At 44.8% G+C, this 20,389-nt stretch overlaps 1 protein-coding gene across 1 annotated transcript in view; it reads left to right on the top strand.

Moving 5' to 3' along the window:
• The window catches only part of LOC117867315 (trifunctional purine biosynthetic protein adenosine-3), a 53,831-nt gene that overhangs the window by 25,988 nt on the left and 7,454 nt on the right, over positions 1–20,389 (top strand). Inside the window, exons 12-19 of the mRNA XM_034752201.1 lie at positions 1,003–1,097; positions 3,035–3,144; positions 5,917–6,115; positions 8,515–8,769; positions 9,123–9,275; positions 12,311–12,514; positions 13,026–13,157; positions 13,807–13,937. Coding sequence (XP_034608092.1) covers positions 1,003–1,097; positions 3,035–3,144; positions 5,917–6,115; positions 8,515–8,769; positions 9,123–9,275; positions 12,311–12,514; positions 13,026–13,157; positions 13,807–13,937 — 1,279 coding nt within the window. The remainder of the gene's footprint in view (positions 1–1,002; positions 1,098–3,034; positions 3,145–5,916; positions 6,116–8,514; positions 8,770–9,122; positions 9,276–12,310; positions 12,515–13,025; positions 13,158–13,806; positions 13,938–20,389) is intronic.

Below are 20,389 nucleotides of genomic sequence, written 5' to 3'. Positions count from 1 at the left end.
CATCATTCCTGTGAATATGGGGGAAATAACTTGTATCTCAGTTAATAACATAGATATTCCAATTCGTATACATATATTCATTAACTGAATTGGGGTACAAGTTATAACCAAATATTCATTGGGTGCCTTTTACATAGAGAGAGAGAGAGAGAGAGAGAGTGTGTGTGTTATATATAAAATACATTGGGCCCTGGAAAATGTGCATTCTTTAAGCAATCTTGTGCTAGAAATCTTCTTAAAAGTAAGCTTATTAATTAAAAAAAAAATGCACTATGTTTTGTGCTCTACCACCCGAGTCATTAAGGAAGGACTAATCTTAAATTGAAGGATATGTTCTCATAGAGCAGTGCTGATCCATGTAATACCTTCATTATGGGATGCTATTTTGAGCTTCCTGCAAGCCACTGAGCATGCTTGCTTGATCCATCAAAGAACTTAAGTGGATGCTTAATTTTTAGCATGTGAGTAATCTAATTGAAGCCAATGGACCAGTGTCTGCAGAACTGAGCCCATTGTCCCTCCTTTGAACATCATCTTTGTGCGAATTGTATCTTGGTGTGTAGCCAGTTGGCTTATGTTCTGGTCTCTGATGCAGTCCTTACGATGGCTAGGAGTGTTCATGTATCGCACAGCACAGTACTCTTATTTCCTATCTTCCGCCATGTGCATGAGCTTAGCCTCAAAACAGCAGTGCAGTGCCTCAATCTTTGAGTTACTGAGCTGGTCTGAAGTACGTGGTTTAGTAGATGTTGTGTCACTGCTGCTGAATTCTTTCATGCTATTCTAATAATGCTTTCAGCGTACGCTACGTTAGCAAAGTACTGTGCAAACATGAAAGGGATGATGCTACTAGGAAAACGCCCACTGAGTTCACTAGGGCCAGGATCGAGTTCTATATAGTTAATTATCACAGTAATGTAGGAAAGTAAATACTATGGAAGGCAAACATATTTATGCCATTAGTAATTGGTTACTTTAAACTTTTTTTTAACAATCTTTTAGAGGCCTGACTTACAAAAACAGTGGGGTAGACATCGCAGCTGGCAATACCTTGGTTCAGAAAATTAAACCCTTAGCAGCAGCCACCTCAAGGCCAGGTAAGCTTAGATTTGTACCATTATCCCTGGTTCACTCAGTTCTTGACAACCATACATGTCATTAGATCTTTAGAGTGACGCAAATGCTCATGTTTGTGTGTCCTGCCTTGAAAATTCAAGGTTGAGCAAACACCCAAGAGATATTCAAAATGCAGAAATCCCTAAAGATACAGAATCGCTTGTCAAAATGACCCTGTAAAACGTATTACCTGAGAGATGTAGCACATTCTCAACTCCTCTTGAGTTCGACAGAATTGAGGGTGCTCATGCAACACAGAGGTTTATTCCCTAAATTTAAGATACATGAGCAAAAGTCTCACCACCTGCTCATATTTTTAAGTAAATATATTATCAGTTTGAGTACAGTATCAGAGATTCATTTTTCTTCAATCCGTGTTTTGAAAGCCTGTGGCTTTTCACTGAAAGTGTAAAACTCCCCATACATCATAAATGGAATTACCTCAGTTTTGCATACAAGACACCCATGTGCTCCTCAGATAACTGATCAGGTCAGACCCTCCTCGTGCTGGTTTCAGAAACTTGTTTTGCCATAACAAGTCACTAATGGTGGTATAACAAAGTGTGGGTCTGCAATGAATACAGACATTTTGTTAATACAGTTTATTTCAATTTTCAAATTAATTAAAGACCTTCAAATAGCTTTATATCTCTTTCACATTTACCAAACCTGTGAATAATTTTCATTATTAATACTGTTTTTTCCAGCTTTGCCCCTTTCATTGTTGTTGTTTTTTAATGTGTGCTAATCTTAACAACTGGAAGCCAAACATACATGTACATGACAGTAATAATGTACTGTAGGTAGAGACATAAAATGGGTGTTGCATCTCAGTGGGGGGAAAATGTCCCATTGGCAACTTTCTTCAGGGAGGACTGGACTTCAGCCTATTACAGCCATTTCTTATCTGCTTTTACAGAAAGCTTTTTTAAGTACAAATAATCTACATTAACTATTCAATGTGCAATCACAAGGCTTATGTAATTATAAAAATGTATCCTAAAAGGATACGGAACTCCCTATGTTTCAAGGCTTAAGTCCAGTGAAGCAATTAAAGCACATGCTTAACTGGCCTATTGTGGAACTACTCCAGTATTTAAAGTTAAGCATGTGCTTTAATCAGTGGTTTGCTGGATCAGGACCCATTGTTGTTGGCTCAGTTCCAATGGGGTTTCTACATTTGGGTGATTTGTAGGAATGGGTCATAAGTGGTTAGAAGTCTTCAGTATACTAGGCTGTTAATCCGCACCTTTCACTGGCACCAGAGGTAACATTTGCAAAAGTGCGTAGACGACTCAAGAGCTTAAGTCCCATTGACTTTCTGTGGAAAGGGGATGTAAAATGTGACCAGTCAGAATAGTAATGGTTTTCAGTCACTTTGCACATATTTTGCACAGGTATAAGCAGTTTACACAGGGTGTAGGGCAGTGAACAGTCAAGCCCAGACTACCTAAATACATTTTAGAGATGTATGTTTTGCAGCATTTTAATACTCTCAGTGCTTTTATTTAGACTCAGATATTGCTTTGGAAATTGGATAGTATATTAGTTGGTACGTTCCTTCCCCAAAAAAACCCACACTGCTTTGTTGTTTTGATCCCACGTGTTTATGCTGTTGATAAAAACTTATGTCCAGAGCTCAGCTCTTGTTCCCCAAGGGCCCAATTTACAACTGAAATCAATTATAGGGGTTAGATCAGGACCTAGTTTAATAGAGACTGAGACTACTGTGGAGGGGCACTTGGTCTTTGGGGAGCCGGGAGAGGGAAGGGAAGAGAGAGTCTTGTGATCCCTTCTGTTGACTAAAGTCATGTTGAGTGGCTTCAGAAGGAATCTCTTCAGTGGTGGAAGATCCAGTAGGATCCCATTGGAGTAAAAGTTTAATTCCTTTGTCTTTTTTTTTTTTTCTGGTTGGCAGGCTGCAATGCAGAGCTCGGAGGATTTGCTGGTCTCTTTGACTTGAAAGCAGCTGGTTACAAAGATCCTATCTTGGTGTCTGGAACTGATGGTGTTGGAACAAAACTCAAGGTAACTGAAAACACCTGTGTAGGAAGGATTGTCCTGGTTAAAAGCAAAACACCTGTCCACATCAATGCCGAGATTCTTAACCGGGGATGCTTATTGTGTTCAGAAGAATACACATTCATACTTTAAAAAGCATCTTCTTTCTGATCCCAGTTCAGCTAAGTACATGCCTGATTTTAAGCTGGTGAGAAGCCGCATTGAAGTCAGGGATTGCTCATGCTTAAAATTAGGCACGTATTTAAATACCTTGTTGAATCTGGGCCTCCATCGCTACACACAAAATGTCCAATCGCAGAGCCAAACAGTAAGACTATATAGTGGCCATTGTATATTTGTGCACACTGATTGGATCATTTTATTCTGAGTGCATTTTGTACTCCCCAATTAAATTAAAAAAAATGAACATTCCCTAAGATGAGATCTTAAGTCAGATTCATGGAGCTCTACCAATTTATTCCAGCTGAGTATCTGGCCCACAGTCTTTTAACATCTGTATCCAACGGAGCAGAACGACTGTCTTACTGCTGGACAGCATGAATTGGAGTTTTTGTTGTGCCCATCAGTTTTCTTGTTTACAACAGAGAAAGTTTTGGAGCTTTAAAGACTGGGACCCTGTTTCCCAAAACTCCTGTTGGGAGTTTCAGGTGCACAAATAATGTAGCATTGAACTGTAAATGAATGATATTCAAATCTCAGTGCTCTCAATGTTTATTATTATTAAAATCAAAGGATCCCTTTCTATGTCCAAGTCATCAGCAGTTGGAAAAGATGGAAATAGAGAGTGGTAACACAAATAAACGTAGTTGAGGTGAATTTTTATTTTTAAAGTGGAAATAAACTGTAGTTTAAAAAAAAAAAAAAAAGCCACCAAAACGTACTTTCCTGTTGACTCAGAATGACGTTATGCACTATCTACCTTCTCTGTATAATTGCATAATCTTAATGGGGTCCCTTTGTACCACGCTCCAGTGGTTAATGTAGATTGAAACAGGAAGGGGAACTCTCGCCTCATCAATTAAGGAGGATCAGTGTGGGAGCACTCCTTGACCAAGCCAGGAAAAGGCAAATACTAGGAGCTGTGCTCTCCTCACTTCTTCTTCTTTTGAACCTTGCCCTTCTTACTCTTATTGTTCGTTAAATCCACCTATTGTATCTTGTCTCATTTTTATATGGTAATTTTTTCAGGGCAGGACCATCTCTTACTCTGTGTTTATGCAGTGCGTAGCACAGTGGGGTCCCGGTTTTGATTGGGCATTCTACGTGCTACTGTATTACTATTACTAATAATAATAATGTAGTGATCCAGTTTTATCAGAGCTATTTTGAACTTGGTCGTCATTTTTATTTTTTTTGCTTAGGAAATAGGGGAAGAGTTTCTTGTACTTGTTTTGCCTGGTCCAGAAAAGCATAGTTGTGAAGTACCTGCTATTTCACACTAACTCCATCACTGCAGCTGACGTGCTAAAATCCAGCCATGTCACTTGGTCACATCAAGGGTTCGTGGGCACCCTTTGTTAACTTCCATGGGAGCTATGGTTGTTTAGTGCCTTGGAAATCAGTCTCAGTAGTGTCCACTCTCACAATTTTATCACAAGTCTCACACTGTTTGATATTTTGCTTAAAGCCCCAGCTCCTGGAGGCAAGGGATTATATGAGAATATCAATCCTGATAATTATTTTTATAGTAAGATTCTAGCCCTGGTGGTTATGGTGTATAACTTGAAAATATGACATGAATGTAACCTAAAGATTGAAAACTAAGAAGGCAAATAAACAGCCAAAATTTATTTGTTTTTAAATTGCATGATTTTTAGCTATGCTTTTGTAACGTTTGGAGCTGGGAGTACAGCAGGTTTCTTATTTAGGACTTGGATATTGATTTTAGGCTCCAAGCTTTAGACACACAAACTTGGTAATTATGGCATTGACCTCTCTTTGCCTCAACTTCTTCAGTCTACAAAAATGGGGATAATGATATTCTTTCTCCACCAGGTGGGTGCTGTGAGGCTTAACTCGCGTATGTTTACAAAGCACTATGAGATCCTTTTATGAGAGGTGTTCTAGAAGTGAACTGTACCATTTGTCAAGTCATTCTCCGTTTTATTTATCTTTCATTCTCTTCCCCTAAAAAAAGCTTCTCTCACTTCTTGAAATCTGGTGGTCTGTGTATTACTTATTGGTGGTCTGGGGAGAGCTGGATGGTCACATGATACTATCTTCCTTCCTTGTTTTCAGCTGCTACATTGCACTAAAGACAGCTGAAACCTCTTAAATACTTTTCTAATGTCATGTAAGCAATTGCTGTAGTTGCCACAGGGATGTTAGACATTTGCCAATGGGAGGGGAAGTGTTCATGAGACCCTCTCTAGTAAGATGTGACCCATATTGTGAGAATCTCCCTCCCCATAAAAATAAGCGACTTAGAGAAAGGATACATCCTAATTTGAAGGAACTGACAATTTTAGAGGCTTTTCAGAAAGTATTCACATGAACAACGTGATGTTTGTGCCTTCCCTTCCCATTGTCAGGGAATCATAGAATATCAAGGTTGGAAGGGACCTCAGAAGGTCATCTAGTCCAACCCCCTGCTCAAAACAGGACCAATCCCCAGACAGATTTTTGCCCCAGATCCCTAAGTGTCCCCCAAGGATTGAACTCACAACCCTGGGTTTAGTAGGCCAGTGCTCAAACCACTGAGTTATCCCTCCCCCCTCTCAGATCTTGTGCTTTTAATCCATGCAAACATTACAAACTAGTCTCTCTGTCTTGTTGCAGATTGCACAGATGTGTAAGAAACATGACACCATTGGCCAGGACTTGGTTGCCATGTGTGTCAATGACATCCTGGCTCAGGGAGCAGAGCCCCTCTTCTTCCTCGACTATTTTGCCTGTGGGAAACTTGATGTTGAAGTGTCTCAAGCAGTCATAGCGGGAATAGCTGAAGCTTGTAAAAAGGCAGGATGCGCTCTCTTGGGTACGAGCACTCGCTTCCTATACGGGATTTGAAAATTTGTGTGCTTCACCTTTTTTAAACTGATTTTTAATGTTTTGTGTCCACACTCTTGAAAGGTTTCATAAATCAAAACTCGATGAGACTCTGATTAACTGCCTATGCTTTATGAAATGGGGTCTTCATCCACCTACATAGCAGGTTCCTTTTGTTCACAAAAGCTACGAGTAGGTCAGGAATCATGTTTTTACAATTTTCTTTCCCTGTCTCTTCATTTAACTTCATAAAAATGAAGGGCTTTATGCAGCTTCTGCCAATAGGTCACATATTTGAATTATTTCTATATTTCAAGTCAATTTATAAATGTGCTGAAGAGGCATATTTGTTTTCTGATGAAGACTTCATGTTTGGAGTATCCAAATTTTCACAAAATCAGTTTATCCCAAGATGTTAAGATGTAAGTTTAAGCATTTTCCCTCATATTCTCATTAACTAGGTGATCATATTTTATTAGCAAATTATGTACGTATCCTATTATTCAATATTGAAGCTAATCTTACATACAATGAACCACTATATTACTTTTAACTTGTGACTTTCACAAAAATTAAACCTTTAAAATTCATTCAACTCATTAATATGTTTCAAATTCTATTAGAGAATCTTGTGTTATCCAAGTATTAATATGAATCCTTACTTTATAAAAGTAATAGAATGTAGGCTTACAATTTTAGAAGAACGAAAACTACAAAGCCAAGTTCAGCTCCCTTTCTCTGTTTTTACATTTCTCCTCCTTTTAGAAGTAATTATTTCCCCTAGTAAAAATACAGGAGCAAAACTTAATAAATTTTCAAAACAAACCTTCTCATATACCAGTTAGAGATGGCAAAATCAGATAAGCTTATCTTGCATTACGTAACTATCTTTGAAAAATAGAAAGAAAAGAGTCTCTCTTAATGGGGATGTCTCATTTTACAGATATTTCACAAGCTTTGTCCATGAAAAACAGGCAATGTATGTGTTGCCAATCAAAATTTTTTTAATTCATTACTTCATACCAGTATATGAACAAATGGGCTACTTACTTCAAACCCTGCATCTAAAATACACTTATATTTAAATATCAAAACTTGTCACATGCATTGACTAAATTGTTTAAATTTCAGAACTTAATTTCCATTACAGTTACTACACAACTGTAAACATAGCCACCTACAGTGAGGTTAGAAAGAAAGCTGGAGGCTTACAAATTAATTGGTGTAGATCAATTATTAAGTTTTAAATGGGAATACTGTGTATCATTGTGTGCTCATATTCAGAAGTATCCGAGACCATGAGTCATGTAGCCATTAGGATGCTAGAATTCTATCACTGTCCCTGTTTCAGACCTGTTAAAATCACTAATTTTTCCAGACATTTTGTTACATGAGAGAGCTACTTTTAAATACATCAGATCTTGTCAACACTAGGCAAAAAAAGAAGTTACAACAAACTATAACAGCTGTACAACCCTTTGCATCCACACACTGCAGCTGTCCCATGCATTTTGCAAGACTTATTTGTACAAAATGGTCGCAACACCTAGGAGAAGGCCTTTAGCTCAGATATGGCTGACATGGTGCAATCAACAAGGGTTTCTCTCCAGTGTGGACAGGAAGCCATAAGCATTGCAGCAGCACTGATTCAACTAGCCTTGCTAACTCCATCCCACAATGCAGTGCCATGTGTTTAGAAATTACTGAAAACCCCCTGCTCCCATCAGCAGTCCTGGCACTGTGGGATAGACACTTCAGAGTGTACTGGTACAACCAGGTTAGTAAAGCATTCTGTGTGTGGATGTGCCAGCATGGTTCTGCCAAACAACATTGCTGTCTGGATACGCTAAACCATTGTGAAGACAAAGGAAGCAATCAATTATTTAATGCATTCAGTGTCCTTGGATACATTTCCTTGTGTAGCGTAGGCACACCCCAGAGGGGAATTAAACCTGTCTGTTATTCTCCAGAGTGCTAATCTGAGCATTTATATTTTGCGGTATAAATGAATAGATTTAGTTTTCACTAAGGTTGCATGCTCAGGAGGTGGTCTCTGTGCTCTGTGCATCACTCCTGTGATGGAAGCCATATTAGCACTGAGATAACAAACCCTATGAAAAAAATCTGTATAAACAAATGTAGGTATATAGTAATTTTAACCCTAGCCATCAGAAATTAGGATTTCTTGACAACATTCCAATTTGCTTGTCATCAGTTCCAATGACAGGAGCTATAGCCATGTGACAAATGCTGCTGCTAGTTAATTTTTTTCATGTAGCCTATTTATACCGCTGCATTCCTTTGCATCCGGTTGGAAACATAAAAATCATATGTATATTGATCACAATGTCTTTCACCCCATTCTTTCTCTTTCCTTGTTCCCTGCAGGAGGAGAGACTGCTGAAATGCCTGGCATGTATCTGCCTGGGGAGTATGACCTCGCTGGCTTTGCAGTTGGTGCCGTGGAACAAGGACAGATGCTCCCCCAACTGGAGAGAGTTGCTGATGGGGATGTTGTCATTGGAATAGCTTCCTCTGGGGTTCACAGCAATGGGTTTAGCCTTGTAAGGAAGATTGTAGAAAAGTCGTCTTTAGATTTCACTTCTCCATCAGATGGTGGCTCTGGTGACCAGACGACGTTAGGTACCATCACTAATACATATACCTCTTCTCCTGCAGTGTAACAAAATGTCATGATTGTTTTCCCAACATAGCTTTTTTTTATGATTCCACTATTACTTAACTATATTCTTCTTTCCCTTTTTTCAAATTAAATACACTGAAACAAATTAAGCTGAGGGGCAGATGGGTAATCACACTGGTGTATACTACAGGAGTTAGAGCAAAGCATTTTTCTCTTTCCACTTCAATTTACTTTGTCATATAGTAGTTGCTTTTCAATGTCTGGTAAATGAATATTTTTAGGCTTCCTTGATTTAATTTGATTGACGTTTATTTCTATGTTGTAATCAGTCTTTTTCATTTTACATTCACAGGGGAACTATTGTTAACCCCAACTAAAATCTACAGTAAAACTCTGTTGCCTGTCCTTCGTTCAGGGCGTGTTAAGGCCTACGCCCACATCACTGGAGGAGGTCTGTTGGAAAATATCCCCCGAGTTCTCCCAGAATCATTTGGTGTAGTTTTAGGTAAGGAAGCAAAATGGGCATCGTATTAAAAAAAATGTGCAGTTGTGGGCATGGACCTGAAAAGCCCATCAATGTGGTATAAGGTAAAATGACACTTTTTCTTGAGTCTCACATTTGCATGTCTAGAACATAGTTTATTTTTTTACTAGATCTTTATTGAATTTCCCCTTTCACTCAGAATACCTACAGAGTACCTTGTAGTAGGGTGACCAGATGTCCTGTTTTTAAAGGGACTGTCCCATATTTAAGCCCTCCTGTAGGTGTCCTGACTTTTTCTTAAAAATGGGCAAATTGTCCCATATTTTCTGTTCTCCCTCCCCCTCCCCCCCCAGTACTGGTGGGTCCTGCTTTTGGCTGGATCCCTGCTCACCGCCTGCCCACTGACGGGGATGGGAGGGTGTTCAGTGGCTGACGATGGGGCTAGGTATGCAAGGCTGGGGGCGGGGTGAAGATGCAGTGCACGGGGTCAGCTGCTCCCGCAGCTGGTCTGTCAGCGCAACCCGCTGGCTCTCCGCCAGCAGGACCCCACCCCGCCATCCAGTTTCCTGGCTGCACGCTCCGAGCTGCGATGGCTGGCGCATGCAGGCAAGCGCAAGGCGGTGGCTGATTACATGTCACCTTTGCTGCTGACTCATTGGCCCTTGATGTGCTCCCCCTCTCGCTGTTTTTTCCCCTTTGTCCCCTCCTTCCCTAGCTCGCTGCTCCTCCATATCCCCCGCAGCGGACCGTGTCCCACTCCCAGCACTGGGTGGAGAACCAGCCCCTGGTTGGAGCACTGAGCTCACCAACAACCTGGCCAGCAGCCTCCTTCCTTCCCCCACTGCCTCTGGCTGGGCCGGCACCCCAGGAAAGCCCAAGACCCTCCAGCCCAGGGCGGTGGCTAGAAGGAGCCGAGTCCTGCGTGTGCCAAAGCCCTGCACAGCGCTGGCACAGGGAAGCCGCTCCGCCCCTCAGCTAAGCTCTGGAGTGGCAGGGGGGGAGCGATTTTCAGCCTGTTTGTGCCCCGACCCTGCAGGCTCCATAGCAACCCCTGGGGCAGGGACTAAGCACCCTCTTCAGTCACCCTGCCCCCTGCCCTGAGTCCAACAGCAGGGTTGTTCCATCCCCTAGGCACCCTCCCCTGCTGAGCCACCTCTCTGGCCAGGTTCGCTGAAGCCTCTGCAGTCAGGTTCCCTGGGCCCTAGTGCACAGTGCATCCTTAGGACTTAACCCCTTCCTGCCCATGCTGTAGCTGGGGGACAGGAGGTGGCTGGGGTATGACGGTGGCCAGCAACAGCCTGGAATATTAGCTGCCTTTCGTCACTATGTTGGCAGGAAGGAACAAGCTGCTTCCAACCACACGGGGAGGCCGGGGAAAGAGATGGGCCAGGTCATTCCTTCTCTTCTCCCTCCCTTCCTCCTCCCTCCTCTCCCCCCCGCAGCTGGAAGTAGCTCCCTTCCCTCCCGCACAGTGCCGAAAGGCTGCTGCTGGCCATGTTCTGGTGTGAACCCTGGCAGAAATCTGGGGAGGGGTTCATGTGACCCTGCGTCCATCCGTCCCATCTTCCCCTCCCTCCCCCCCCGCCCATGTGTTGCCTCAGGAAGATGCAGCGCCAGGAGAGGCAGGTCCGTGCTGGAGACCCAGCCAGGCATGGAGGGCGGAGAGCGCTGGGCAGGGAGGGAAGGGTCGGTTTCCCCCACCCCACCGTGTGTGTGTGTGTGTGTGTGTGTGTGAGACCTTTCCCCGTGTGAACCCTTCAGCTTTAAAGATAAAAAGGTAAATAAAAAGAATCCAACTATGCAGTATTTCTTTTTAACGGGGGCTCGGTCGACTTGATGTTAATTTGAATGTTTGTACTGAATCGTTCTGATTGCCGCTGAACTTGTTTGAATACAAATAATTTTACCAGGTGTCCCGTATTCACCATAGGGAAATATGGTCACCCTACCTTGTAGCCTTAAGATTGCAATCTCTACTCCCTTGAACTCATAATGTTTTGGGTTGGGTTTGTTTGTTTAAGGAACCAGGTGGTTTAAAAACAACCAAAAGAGAGTCGCTACTGTTTTGTAACAGCTCAATCTAACTTGTTTGAGAGATCTTTGTTGTGCAATAGAGTGTAATTAGTAGCTCACATGTTAGGAGGAATGTGTGCATAACATCATAATCATTATACTTTGCACTTGGATACTGCCTTTCTGAAATCTCAAACCATTTTACCTACATTAATTAATCCTCATAATAACGTAGTGGGATATTATTATTCCCATTTTACAAGCAAGCAACTGTTGGCACAGCAAAGTTAAGTGACTTGTTCAGGATCACATAGTGTTGGTGCCCGGTGCAGAATAAAACAGAACTCACGACTCCCAGTTCTCTGTTCCAAATAATAAATTGTGCTTCCTTCCACAGACTGAGCTCATCAGATCTGTGTTTTATTTTTATAGTTCGCGTCTTCTATATGCTAAAATCTGTTGAGTACTAATGTATGAAAACCAGGACATAACATTTAAAATATAATATGGCAAAAAGAAATCTACGTCCTTTTTAACTCCATCAGACTTGTTCAGCAATGCTGCTGCTGCGGGCCAATCAGTTCCTGCCATGGGGGAAAGGGGTCTTGTCTCTTGGAATCTGGTGGTGCCGCCCTCATTTTATACCCTCTTTACCATTGCAGCTGTCATCTTCCCAGGAGACAATAAGAGCACCTTCTGAAGTATCTCAGAGCCTCTTCCTAATTATTAGCCAATGGGTCACAGTTGAGTAATTCATTTCCTACATTCCATGGCTGAACCACACTTTCCAACACTCCAGACCCTGCTGACTGAGGCAGTAAGAGACAGCGACTGGGATTTAAATCCAGTTCTTCTGCATTGCAGCAAAGATCACTGGGCCTAAGACTGCCCCAGGTCTAATCATTTTTACATTTGTAATTCACGTCCAGAAATTCTGGCTCTTGATATTCTAGGAACTTGAGTATTTGTGTCAAGACAATCATTTCTATTCAAACACTTGTTTTGTATTTCAACAAGCAATTTACAGCCTCAATCATTTTCAGATGCTCACAGTTGGCGGATACCTGAAATCTTCTCTTGGCTTCAAAAAGAGGGAAATCTCTCAGAAGAGGAGATGGCCCGAACATTTAATTGCGGGATTGGTGCAGTCTTGGTGGTAGAGAAGGCACTGGCTCAGCAGGTTCTGAAAGACGTTCAGAGACATGAGGAAGCCTGGCTGATTGGGAAAGTCATCTCCCGACACACAGGTACTGGGTTCTCATTTACCTAGAGGAATATAGGGCCAGATCCCCAGCTGATGTAAATCAGTGAAGCTCCACTGATGTTAGCTGAGGATCTGGTCCATAGATACTCTGTCGCATTTGCTTCATAGGTGTGTTAAAATGATAGTCCTGAATACTCCAGTTACAGTACATATAACACATGCTTAGGAGTGTTTGTTAGCTTTGAAGTGGTGAGAAACACGAAGTGCTACTGGTCTAATTCTCAGAGGTGCTGAAGTCCTTTTATGTCCTCTGTATTTCTCTGTTTGTTTATGGGGGGAATAGCTCGGTGGTTTGAGCATTGGCCTGCTAAACCCAGGGTTGTGAATTCAGTCCTTGAGGGGGCCACTTAAGGATCTGGGGCAAAATCAGGACTTGATCCTGCTAGTGAAGGCAGGGGGCTGGACTCAATGACCTTTCAGGGTCCCTTCCAGTTTTATGAGATAGGTATATCTCCATATATATATGTAACACTTTTTTTTTCTTCCCCATTAAGAATCTGCCCATGTTGAAATCAATAATCTGCTTCAAGCCTTACAAGCAAATAGGTTACAGTTTTTGCACAACCATATCCAAGGCAAAACCCAAACAAGCAAAGTGAAGGTGGCTGTTCTCATCTCTGGAACAGGTGAGGCTTTTGCATTCTTCACTACAAAGTGCAACACAGGCTGTTGGACAAAGAAACTTAGGCCCTGAACCAAAACTGCTTCAAGTTACTGGAAGTGTTCCCATGGACTTCAGTGAGCTTTCGGTCAGGTGCCTAGAGTTCGACATCAGGGGGCAGCTCCTCGGGGCAGGCAGAACAGATTTTTGCCCTAGGCCGTTTTGAATTGGAGATACTCTGATCATTACCCACGTCTGCAAAATGTTTGTGAGATACACCTACATATGTAGCTTTTGCCCACACACCTCTATACCACCTTCAAGCGATCAACCACTGATCAGAGGAATGCAGCATTGTATTTTCAAACACACCAAACTTTCCTTCTGTGTTTTATAGACATATAGGCAGCCCCAAAAGTAACACATGCAGCATAGTTCATGCAATGGAAAGTAGGTTTTATAAATGCATAACTTATTAAACCATTTCATGTTCTCACACACGCCAGGGGTCCAAGCCAGTGCTCACAAAGGTCAGTGGAAAGACACCCATTGACTTCAGGGGCCATTGGCTCAGACTCCTCCTATGTTACTGTTTTTAAAAGCCATCTCGGAATGTTCAGTATATTTACCCTCCAAGAAATGCTTGGTCTTCATTTCTTCTTTTTCATTTTTAGGCACAAACCTTGAAGCCCTAATAACCAGCACAAAAAAGCCAACCAGCTACGCCCAGATAGTCCTTGTCATTTCTAACAAGTCAGGCGTGGAAGGGTTAAGAAGAGCTGAAAGAGCTGGTATTCCTACAAAAGTAAGCAATGTTTCACCTTTTGAATCAGATTTTACTAACTCACTGCTGTGGAAATCTAGCCAAGGATTAATAATATTTATAGGGGAAAGGTGGAGCTGGAGCACAGGACTGGGAGCCAGAAACTCCAGAATTCTTCTATGCCACTGACTGTGCCCTTGGGAAAGTCACTTAACTTCTCTCTGTCTCCCATCAATAGGATGGAGATAATAGTATGTCTTTTATTTCCATCTTAGAGAAGTTACTGGGATTTGTTATTGGGTGTGCCTAGAATCCCCGGCCATTGTTAATGTTGCAAAACACTTAAAATTACCCTCCCCCCCCAAACCACCACCACCAACAACCTACCTACCTACCTACCTACCTTTCACTTCCGGAGCTAATATTTTTCTTGCTTGGGGTCTCCCAAAAGGTGATTATTTTTATTAATAACAAAATGAAAGGCTTTTGTTCAAACTTTAATAAGTTCAGCTGTGGTGAGAAAATATGTACATTTCAGACAATGCTACAGCCAACATGGCTGCAGTTTAAAAATAGCATGGAGAGAGTCCTTTTTCAGGGTTAGTGTATTTGTTTGGTTTGCAAAAATATTTATCAATTATAAACAATGGAGAATCGGGCCCAATGTGAGTTCTGCCATTGATTTCAACTAGAGCAGGATCTGATGCTTAAACAAATTATTATTATTACTATTTGCGTGATATTAGAGAGACAAGGTGGGTGAGGAGGTATCTTCCCTCCCTCCCCCCACGGTAAGGGCTACAGCTATGATCAGGACCCTATTGTGCTAATGCCGCACAAATATATAGTAAGGGTGAGAACCACAAAGGGAGTGAGGCATTGTGAAGCTCAGTGTCACAGCACCTAACTCTTAGGCACCTAGAAAATCACCGCAACAACACTGCGTTCCCCAAAACCTGAGGGCAGGGGCTAAACTACGGGGTTAAGTCAACCTAAGTTACGCAACTCCAGCTATATGAATAACGTAGCTGGAGTTGACATAGCTTAGGCCAACTTACTGCGGTGTCTACACCACGCTGGGTTGACAGGAGAAACTCTCCCATCAACTTACCTTACGCTTCTCGTTCTGGTGGAGTACTGGAGTCAAGGGGAGAACGATCTGTGGTTGATTTAGTGGGTCTTTACTAGACCCGCTAAATCGACCCCTGGTGAATCTTTCGCAGCTGCGTCGATCCCCAGTAAGTGTAGACATACCCTGAGTTCTTCGAGTGCTTTCTCGTGTCCATTCCATATTAGGTGTGTGTGCTCACCACATGCACCGGTGCAGGAAGTTTTTCCCTCAGCAGTATCCGTAGGGGACCGGCTCTGGCACCCTCTGCAGTGGCGCCCACATGGCGTGCGGTATAAGGGGCGCCACCGGCTCCCCCCACCCTCAGTTCCTTCTTACTGCTGGTGATGGTCCTGGAATGTCCACTGCTTTAGCTAGCGTTGTTTTGTTCTCTGTTCTTGCGAACTTCCAAATCCTGTAAAATAGCTTTATATAGTTACTAGTTTTCTAAGTTACCCTTAGTAGTAGTTCTCCAACTCTTCGTTAGTCCTGGATGGGACCCAGCCAGGGTCGGGGCATGCCCCAGTCCCCAGGCTTTAAGCCCTGCGATTGCTGTAAACGTCCTATGGCCATCAGCAATCCACATACAAGCTGCTTACGGTGCTTAGGCGAAGGGCACATAAGTGACAAGTGCCGTATCTACAAGTCCTTCAAATCTAGGACAAAGGAGCGCGATATCCATTTTAAGAGCGCTCCTAATGGAATCAGCACTCACTCCGGCACCAGAGCAGTGGGGTCTGACTCCGCACCAAGTACTGTGGCCTCCGTGCACAGTGTTCCCCCGGTGCCGTACACGAGCTGGCACTGGTCTCCCTCCACGGCTCTGGTCAAGAAACCGAAAAAGACTGTGAGCCACCCGCCTCCACCCTCTGCCCAGTCCGGCTTGACCCGAAATAAACAGGGGACCACACGGTCATTTTGAGGGTGCGCCCGAGGGCAACCTACCAGACTATTCCCCGGATCCATCCTTCCCTGTGTTCTCCAAATGCCTTTTCCTCTTGCTCCCTGCCTGGACTGCTATAACCTCAGACCGATCGGTCCTCAGCACAGTGGAATAGGATTATACCCGCCAGTTCCTTTCTACCCCTCCCCTCCCCACCCGCCTTACCCGTCCCTCTTCAGGGACCCCTCTCATGAGTCTCCTCGCACAGGAGGTAAAGGGGTTGCTACAGCTGGGTGCGGTGGAAGAAGTTCCTCTCGAGTACAGGAACAAGGGGTTCTATTCACGGTATTTTTTAATCCCAATGGCCAAGGGCAGTCTACGGCCCATCCTGGACCTGCGAGGCCTTAACAAGTACCTAAAAGAGTTAGTTCCGCATGGCCTCTCTGGCTTCTATTATCCCCTCCCTGGATCTGGGAGACTGGTATGCCTCCCTCGACTTGAAGGACACATACTTCCACATAGCGATCTTTCAAGGACATAGACACTTCGTCGGGTTTACGGTGGGGCCCCACCACCATCTGTTTGCAGTCCTCCCGTTCAACCTGACGACAGCACCGAGAGTGTTTACCAAGTGCTTGTCGGTGGTAGCAGCTTACCTCAGGTGCGGGGGGTATCCAGATCGACCCGTACCTCGATGACTGGCTCGTCAAGGGTAGCTCCAGGTCTCAAGTCCAAAGGGATGTTGTGGTGCTACAAGCTATGTGCCGCTCTCTGGGCCTACTGGTAAATGACACAACTCTACGTTAGTGCCAGTGCAGAGGATAGAGTTCATCGGAGCGGTCCTCGACTCAACCTGTGCCAGGGCGTGCCTGCCGCTGGAAAGGTTCCCACACATTGACGAACCTCATCGCGGAAGTCTCCGTGTTCCCTCTGACTAGAGCCAGGGTCTGTCTGCGCCTTCTGCATAGAAGCGTGCACTTATGTGGTCTGCCATGCCAGCCTCCAGATGTGACCCCTGCAAAAATGGCTGGTGATGGTCTATTCCCAGTTCCGAGACCCCCTGGAGAAGATTGTTACCAATTCCCAGGCGATACTTATCTCACTGCGATGGTGGACCGACCACAGGACAGTCCTGGAAGGGGTTCCATTCGACAACCCTCCACACTCCATCGAATTGGTGTTGGACGCCTCGGGCCTCAGCTGGGGGGGCACATATCAGCATCCTCCAGACTCAGGGGATGTGGTCCCCAGACGAAGCGCGGTTGCACATAAACGTCGAAGAGCTCTGAGCAGTCTGGCTGGCGTGCAAAGTCTTCTTGCCCCACCTGTCGGACAGGGTGGTATGAGTCCTGATGGACAATGCAGCCTTGATGTTCTACATAAACAGGCAAGGGGGGGCATGATCATCGGCTCTCTGCCAAGAGGCACTCCCGTCTATGGGATTTCTGCATCAGCCACAAAATCCACCTGAAAGCTTGTCACCTTTCTGGCATCAGGAACACGCTGGCGGACCAGCTCACTAGGGACTTCTCCTCTCGCCACAAGTGGTTGCTCCATCCAGAGATAGCCTACATTATCTCCCAAGTGGACCTGTTCGCTACCAGACAGAACAGGAAATGCCACCAGTTTTGTTCTTGGCAAGATCTGAACAAGGGTTCCCTCTCCGACGCCTTCCTCCTGTTGTGGTCACAGAGCCTGATGTACACGTTCCCTCTGATTCAGCTCAGCAGCAGGACCCTGGCAAGGCCAAAGAAAGAGAAGACGCAGGTCGTCATGATCGCCCTGATGTGGCCTCGTCAGCACTGGTTCGGCATGCTCATGAGCCTGTCAGCGGCCCCTCCCTGGCCCCTGCCCAACTGACTGGACCTGCAGTCAGAGGACCACGGTTGACTCCTACGCCCCCACCTTGTGTCCCTCCACCTCTCAGCGTGTATGCTGCGTGGCTGAACCTGGAGGAACCTGTTCAGAAGAAGTCCAACGGGTCCTCCTGGGAAGTAGGAAGCCCTCAACTAGACTGACTTACCTGGCCGAGTGGACTAGGTTTTCCCGCCGGGCGTCCGAACAGGGCATCTCTCCCTCATATTCCTCCATACAGGCTGTCCTGGACTACGTGCTCCGTTTGAGGAACCAAGGCCTGGCACGCTCTTCCATTAGAATGTATCTCGCGGCAATCTCTGCTTTTCACCCACTGGACCAAGGACAGATGGTGTTTTCCCAAGACATCACGGTCAGATTCCTGAGGGGACTTGAGAGACTCTTCCCACAGGTAGGGGCCCCTGTCCCGCAGTGGGATCTTAACTTGGTCCTCTCTAGGCTCACCAGCCCACCCTTTGAGCCACTGGGTTCCTGCTCCCTTTCCCACCTGTTGTGGAAGGTTGCATTCCTGGTGGCGGAGACGTTGGCAAGACGGGTCTCTGAAATTAAAGACTTGACCTCAGAACCTCCACACACAGTCTTCTACAAAGATAAGGTTCAGTTGCGGCCCCACCTGACCTTCCTGCCAAAGGTGGTCTCCACCTTCCATATGAACCAGGACATCTTCCTCCCAGTGTTCTGTCCCAAACCACATAAGGCCAGTGAAGAGAGGTGTCTTCCCACCCTGGATGTCCAGAGGGCCGTGGCTTTCTACTTAGAACGTACCAAGCCTTTCCACAAATTGACTCAACTCTTCATCGCTACAGTGGATAGGAGGAAGGGTCACCCGGTGTCTTTGCAGAAGATTTCCAATTGGATTACCTTGTGCATAAGAACCTGTTACGACCTGGCGGGGGTTCCGCAATTGCAGATTGTCAAAGCCCACTCGATGAAAGCGTAGGTGTTTTCGGCGGCCTTCCTGGCACACATCCCTATCCAAGATATCTGTAGAGCCGCAACATGGTCCTCTGTTCACAAGTTTACTGCTCATTATGCCATCACTCAGCAGGCCAGGGATGACGCTGGGTTCAGCAAAGCTGTGTTGCAATCGACACGTCCGTGAACTTCTATCCACCTCCAGGGGTACTGCTTGGGAGTCACCTAATATGGAATGGACATGAGCAAGCACTTGAAGACAGTTAACTTTTCCGTAACTGATGTTATTTCAGATGTGTTGCTCATGTCCATTCCATGACCTGCTTGCCTTCCCCACTGACAGAGTTTCCGGCAAGAAGGAACTGGCGGTGCAGGGAGCCGGCGGCACCCCTTATTCCACGCACCATGCGAGCGCCACTCCAGAGGGCACCAGAGCCGGTCCCCTAGAGATACTGCTGAGGGAAAAACTCTCTACCTTTCCTGTGGAGGTGTTCCCAATTGGATAAACAATGCAAGAGTGATTGGAGCAGGGAGACTGGGCCCTGAGTCAGTCTCCTACTTCCCTGATGGGTGCCCTAACCACTGGACTTACAGCATCATTCTCGTGTGCTCCCATTCTCTGGCCCAATGACTATTTATCTACAGTAGAACAGTCGTGGGGCCAGATTGAGGGTGGGAATGATTCTGGAGTCCAGGAACTCCAGGAGAGGGAGGGAGGGAGATCTGGGGTCCAGTCCTTGTGTTCCAATCACTTTAAATATTTATCTACAGTGGAACAGCTTCACCAGGAGAGGTGGAGAGAGCCTCACAACAGAACATCCTGTAGCTCAGGGGTTACAGCACTTTCTTGAGAAGTGGGAGTCCTCTGTTCAAATCCTTTCTCTCGCCCCTTGAGAGGAGGGAATTGAACCTGGGTCTCCCACATCCCGGGCAAGTGCTCTAACTACTAAGCTAAAAGTTATCAGGTGCATGGCACCACCACTGCTTCCTCCTCATGCCAGATTTTGAACCACACTTGTCCAGTAGGCATGCTCAGAGGTTGCCTACAGCATTGGACCCCACATGTGACTTAGGCGTTCAATCACTTATCTTCTTCTGGTTCGTGAATCACTCTGGGTCTTAAGCAGGAGATAGGTGTCCGGATGCCTAGAGGGAGGCAGTAGTGCACCTGCCCAGAACCTGAGACACCCAGGGAACTTTTTTACCTGAAAAACGTAAGTGCCGAGTGAGTTTAGAGGCCTACAGAGATCAGCAGGTGTGTTGTGGATCCCACCCTAAGAGACAGCGTCTGTCCTGAAGAGCTCACAATCTAAGTGGACAAGACAGAGTGGGAAGGGAATCAGAGCCACACAGAGGTGAAGTGACTTGCCAAAGGTTACACAATAGCAAAGGTCAATAGCAAAGCCAATAATAGAAGCCAGTCCAGCCCTATCCACTCAACCACACTGTCAATGCACTGAACAACTGCACAGCCAATTTAGCATAAACTTTTCAAACCTAACACGCTGACTTTAAACCCAATTGTTTTTTATACATTTCATTGGCATTTAACAGGCCTTGTTATTTTAAAGCTATGGATATTTTAAGAAAATAGTTTTGGTAGTTTAATTTTAAAATTATTCACATTTAAATATGGCATGGGTGTCCTTAGCAGAGAAAACTTTAACTGGAGCAATCCTCATCCTTACTTAGCTGTTCCTTCTTAACATGTCT

Source organism: Trachemys scripta, chromosome 1 (assembly GCF_013100865.1).
Source record: "Trachemys scripta elegans isolate TJP31775 chromosome 1, CAS_Tse_1.0, whole genome shotgun sequence".
Taxonomy (NCBI): domain Eukaryota; kingdom Metazoa; phylum Chordata; order Testudines; family Emydidae; genus Trachemys; species Trachemys scripta.
This window is presented reverse-complemented; position numbering and strand designations above follow the sequence as displayed.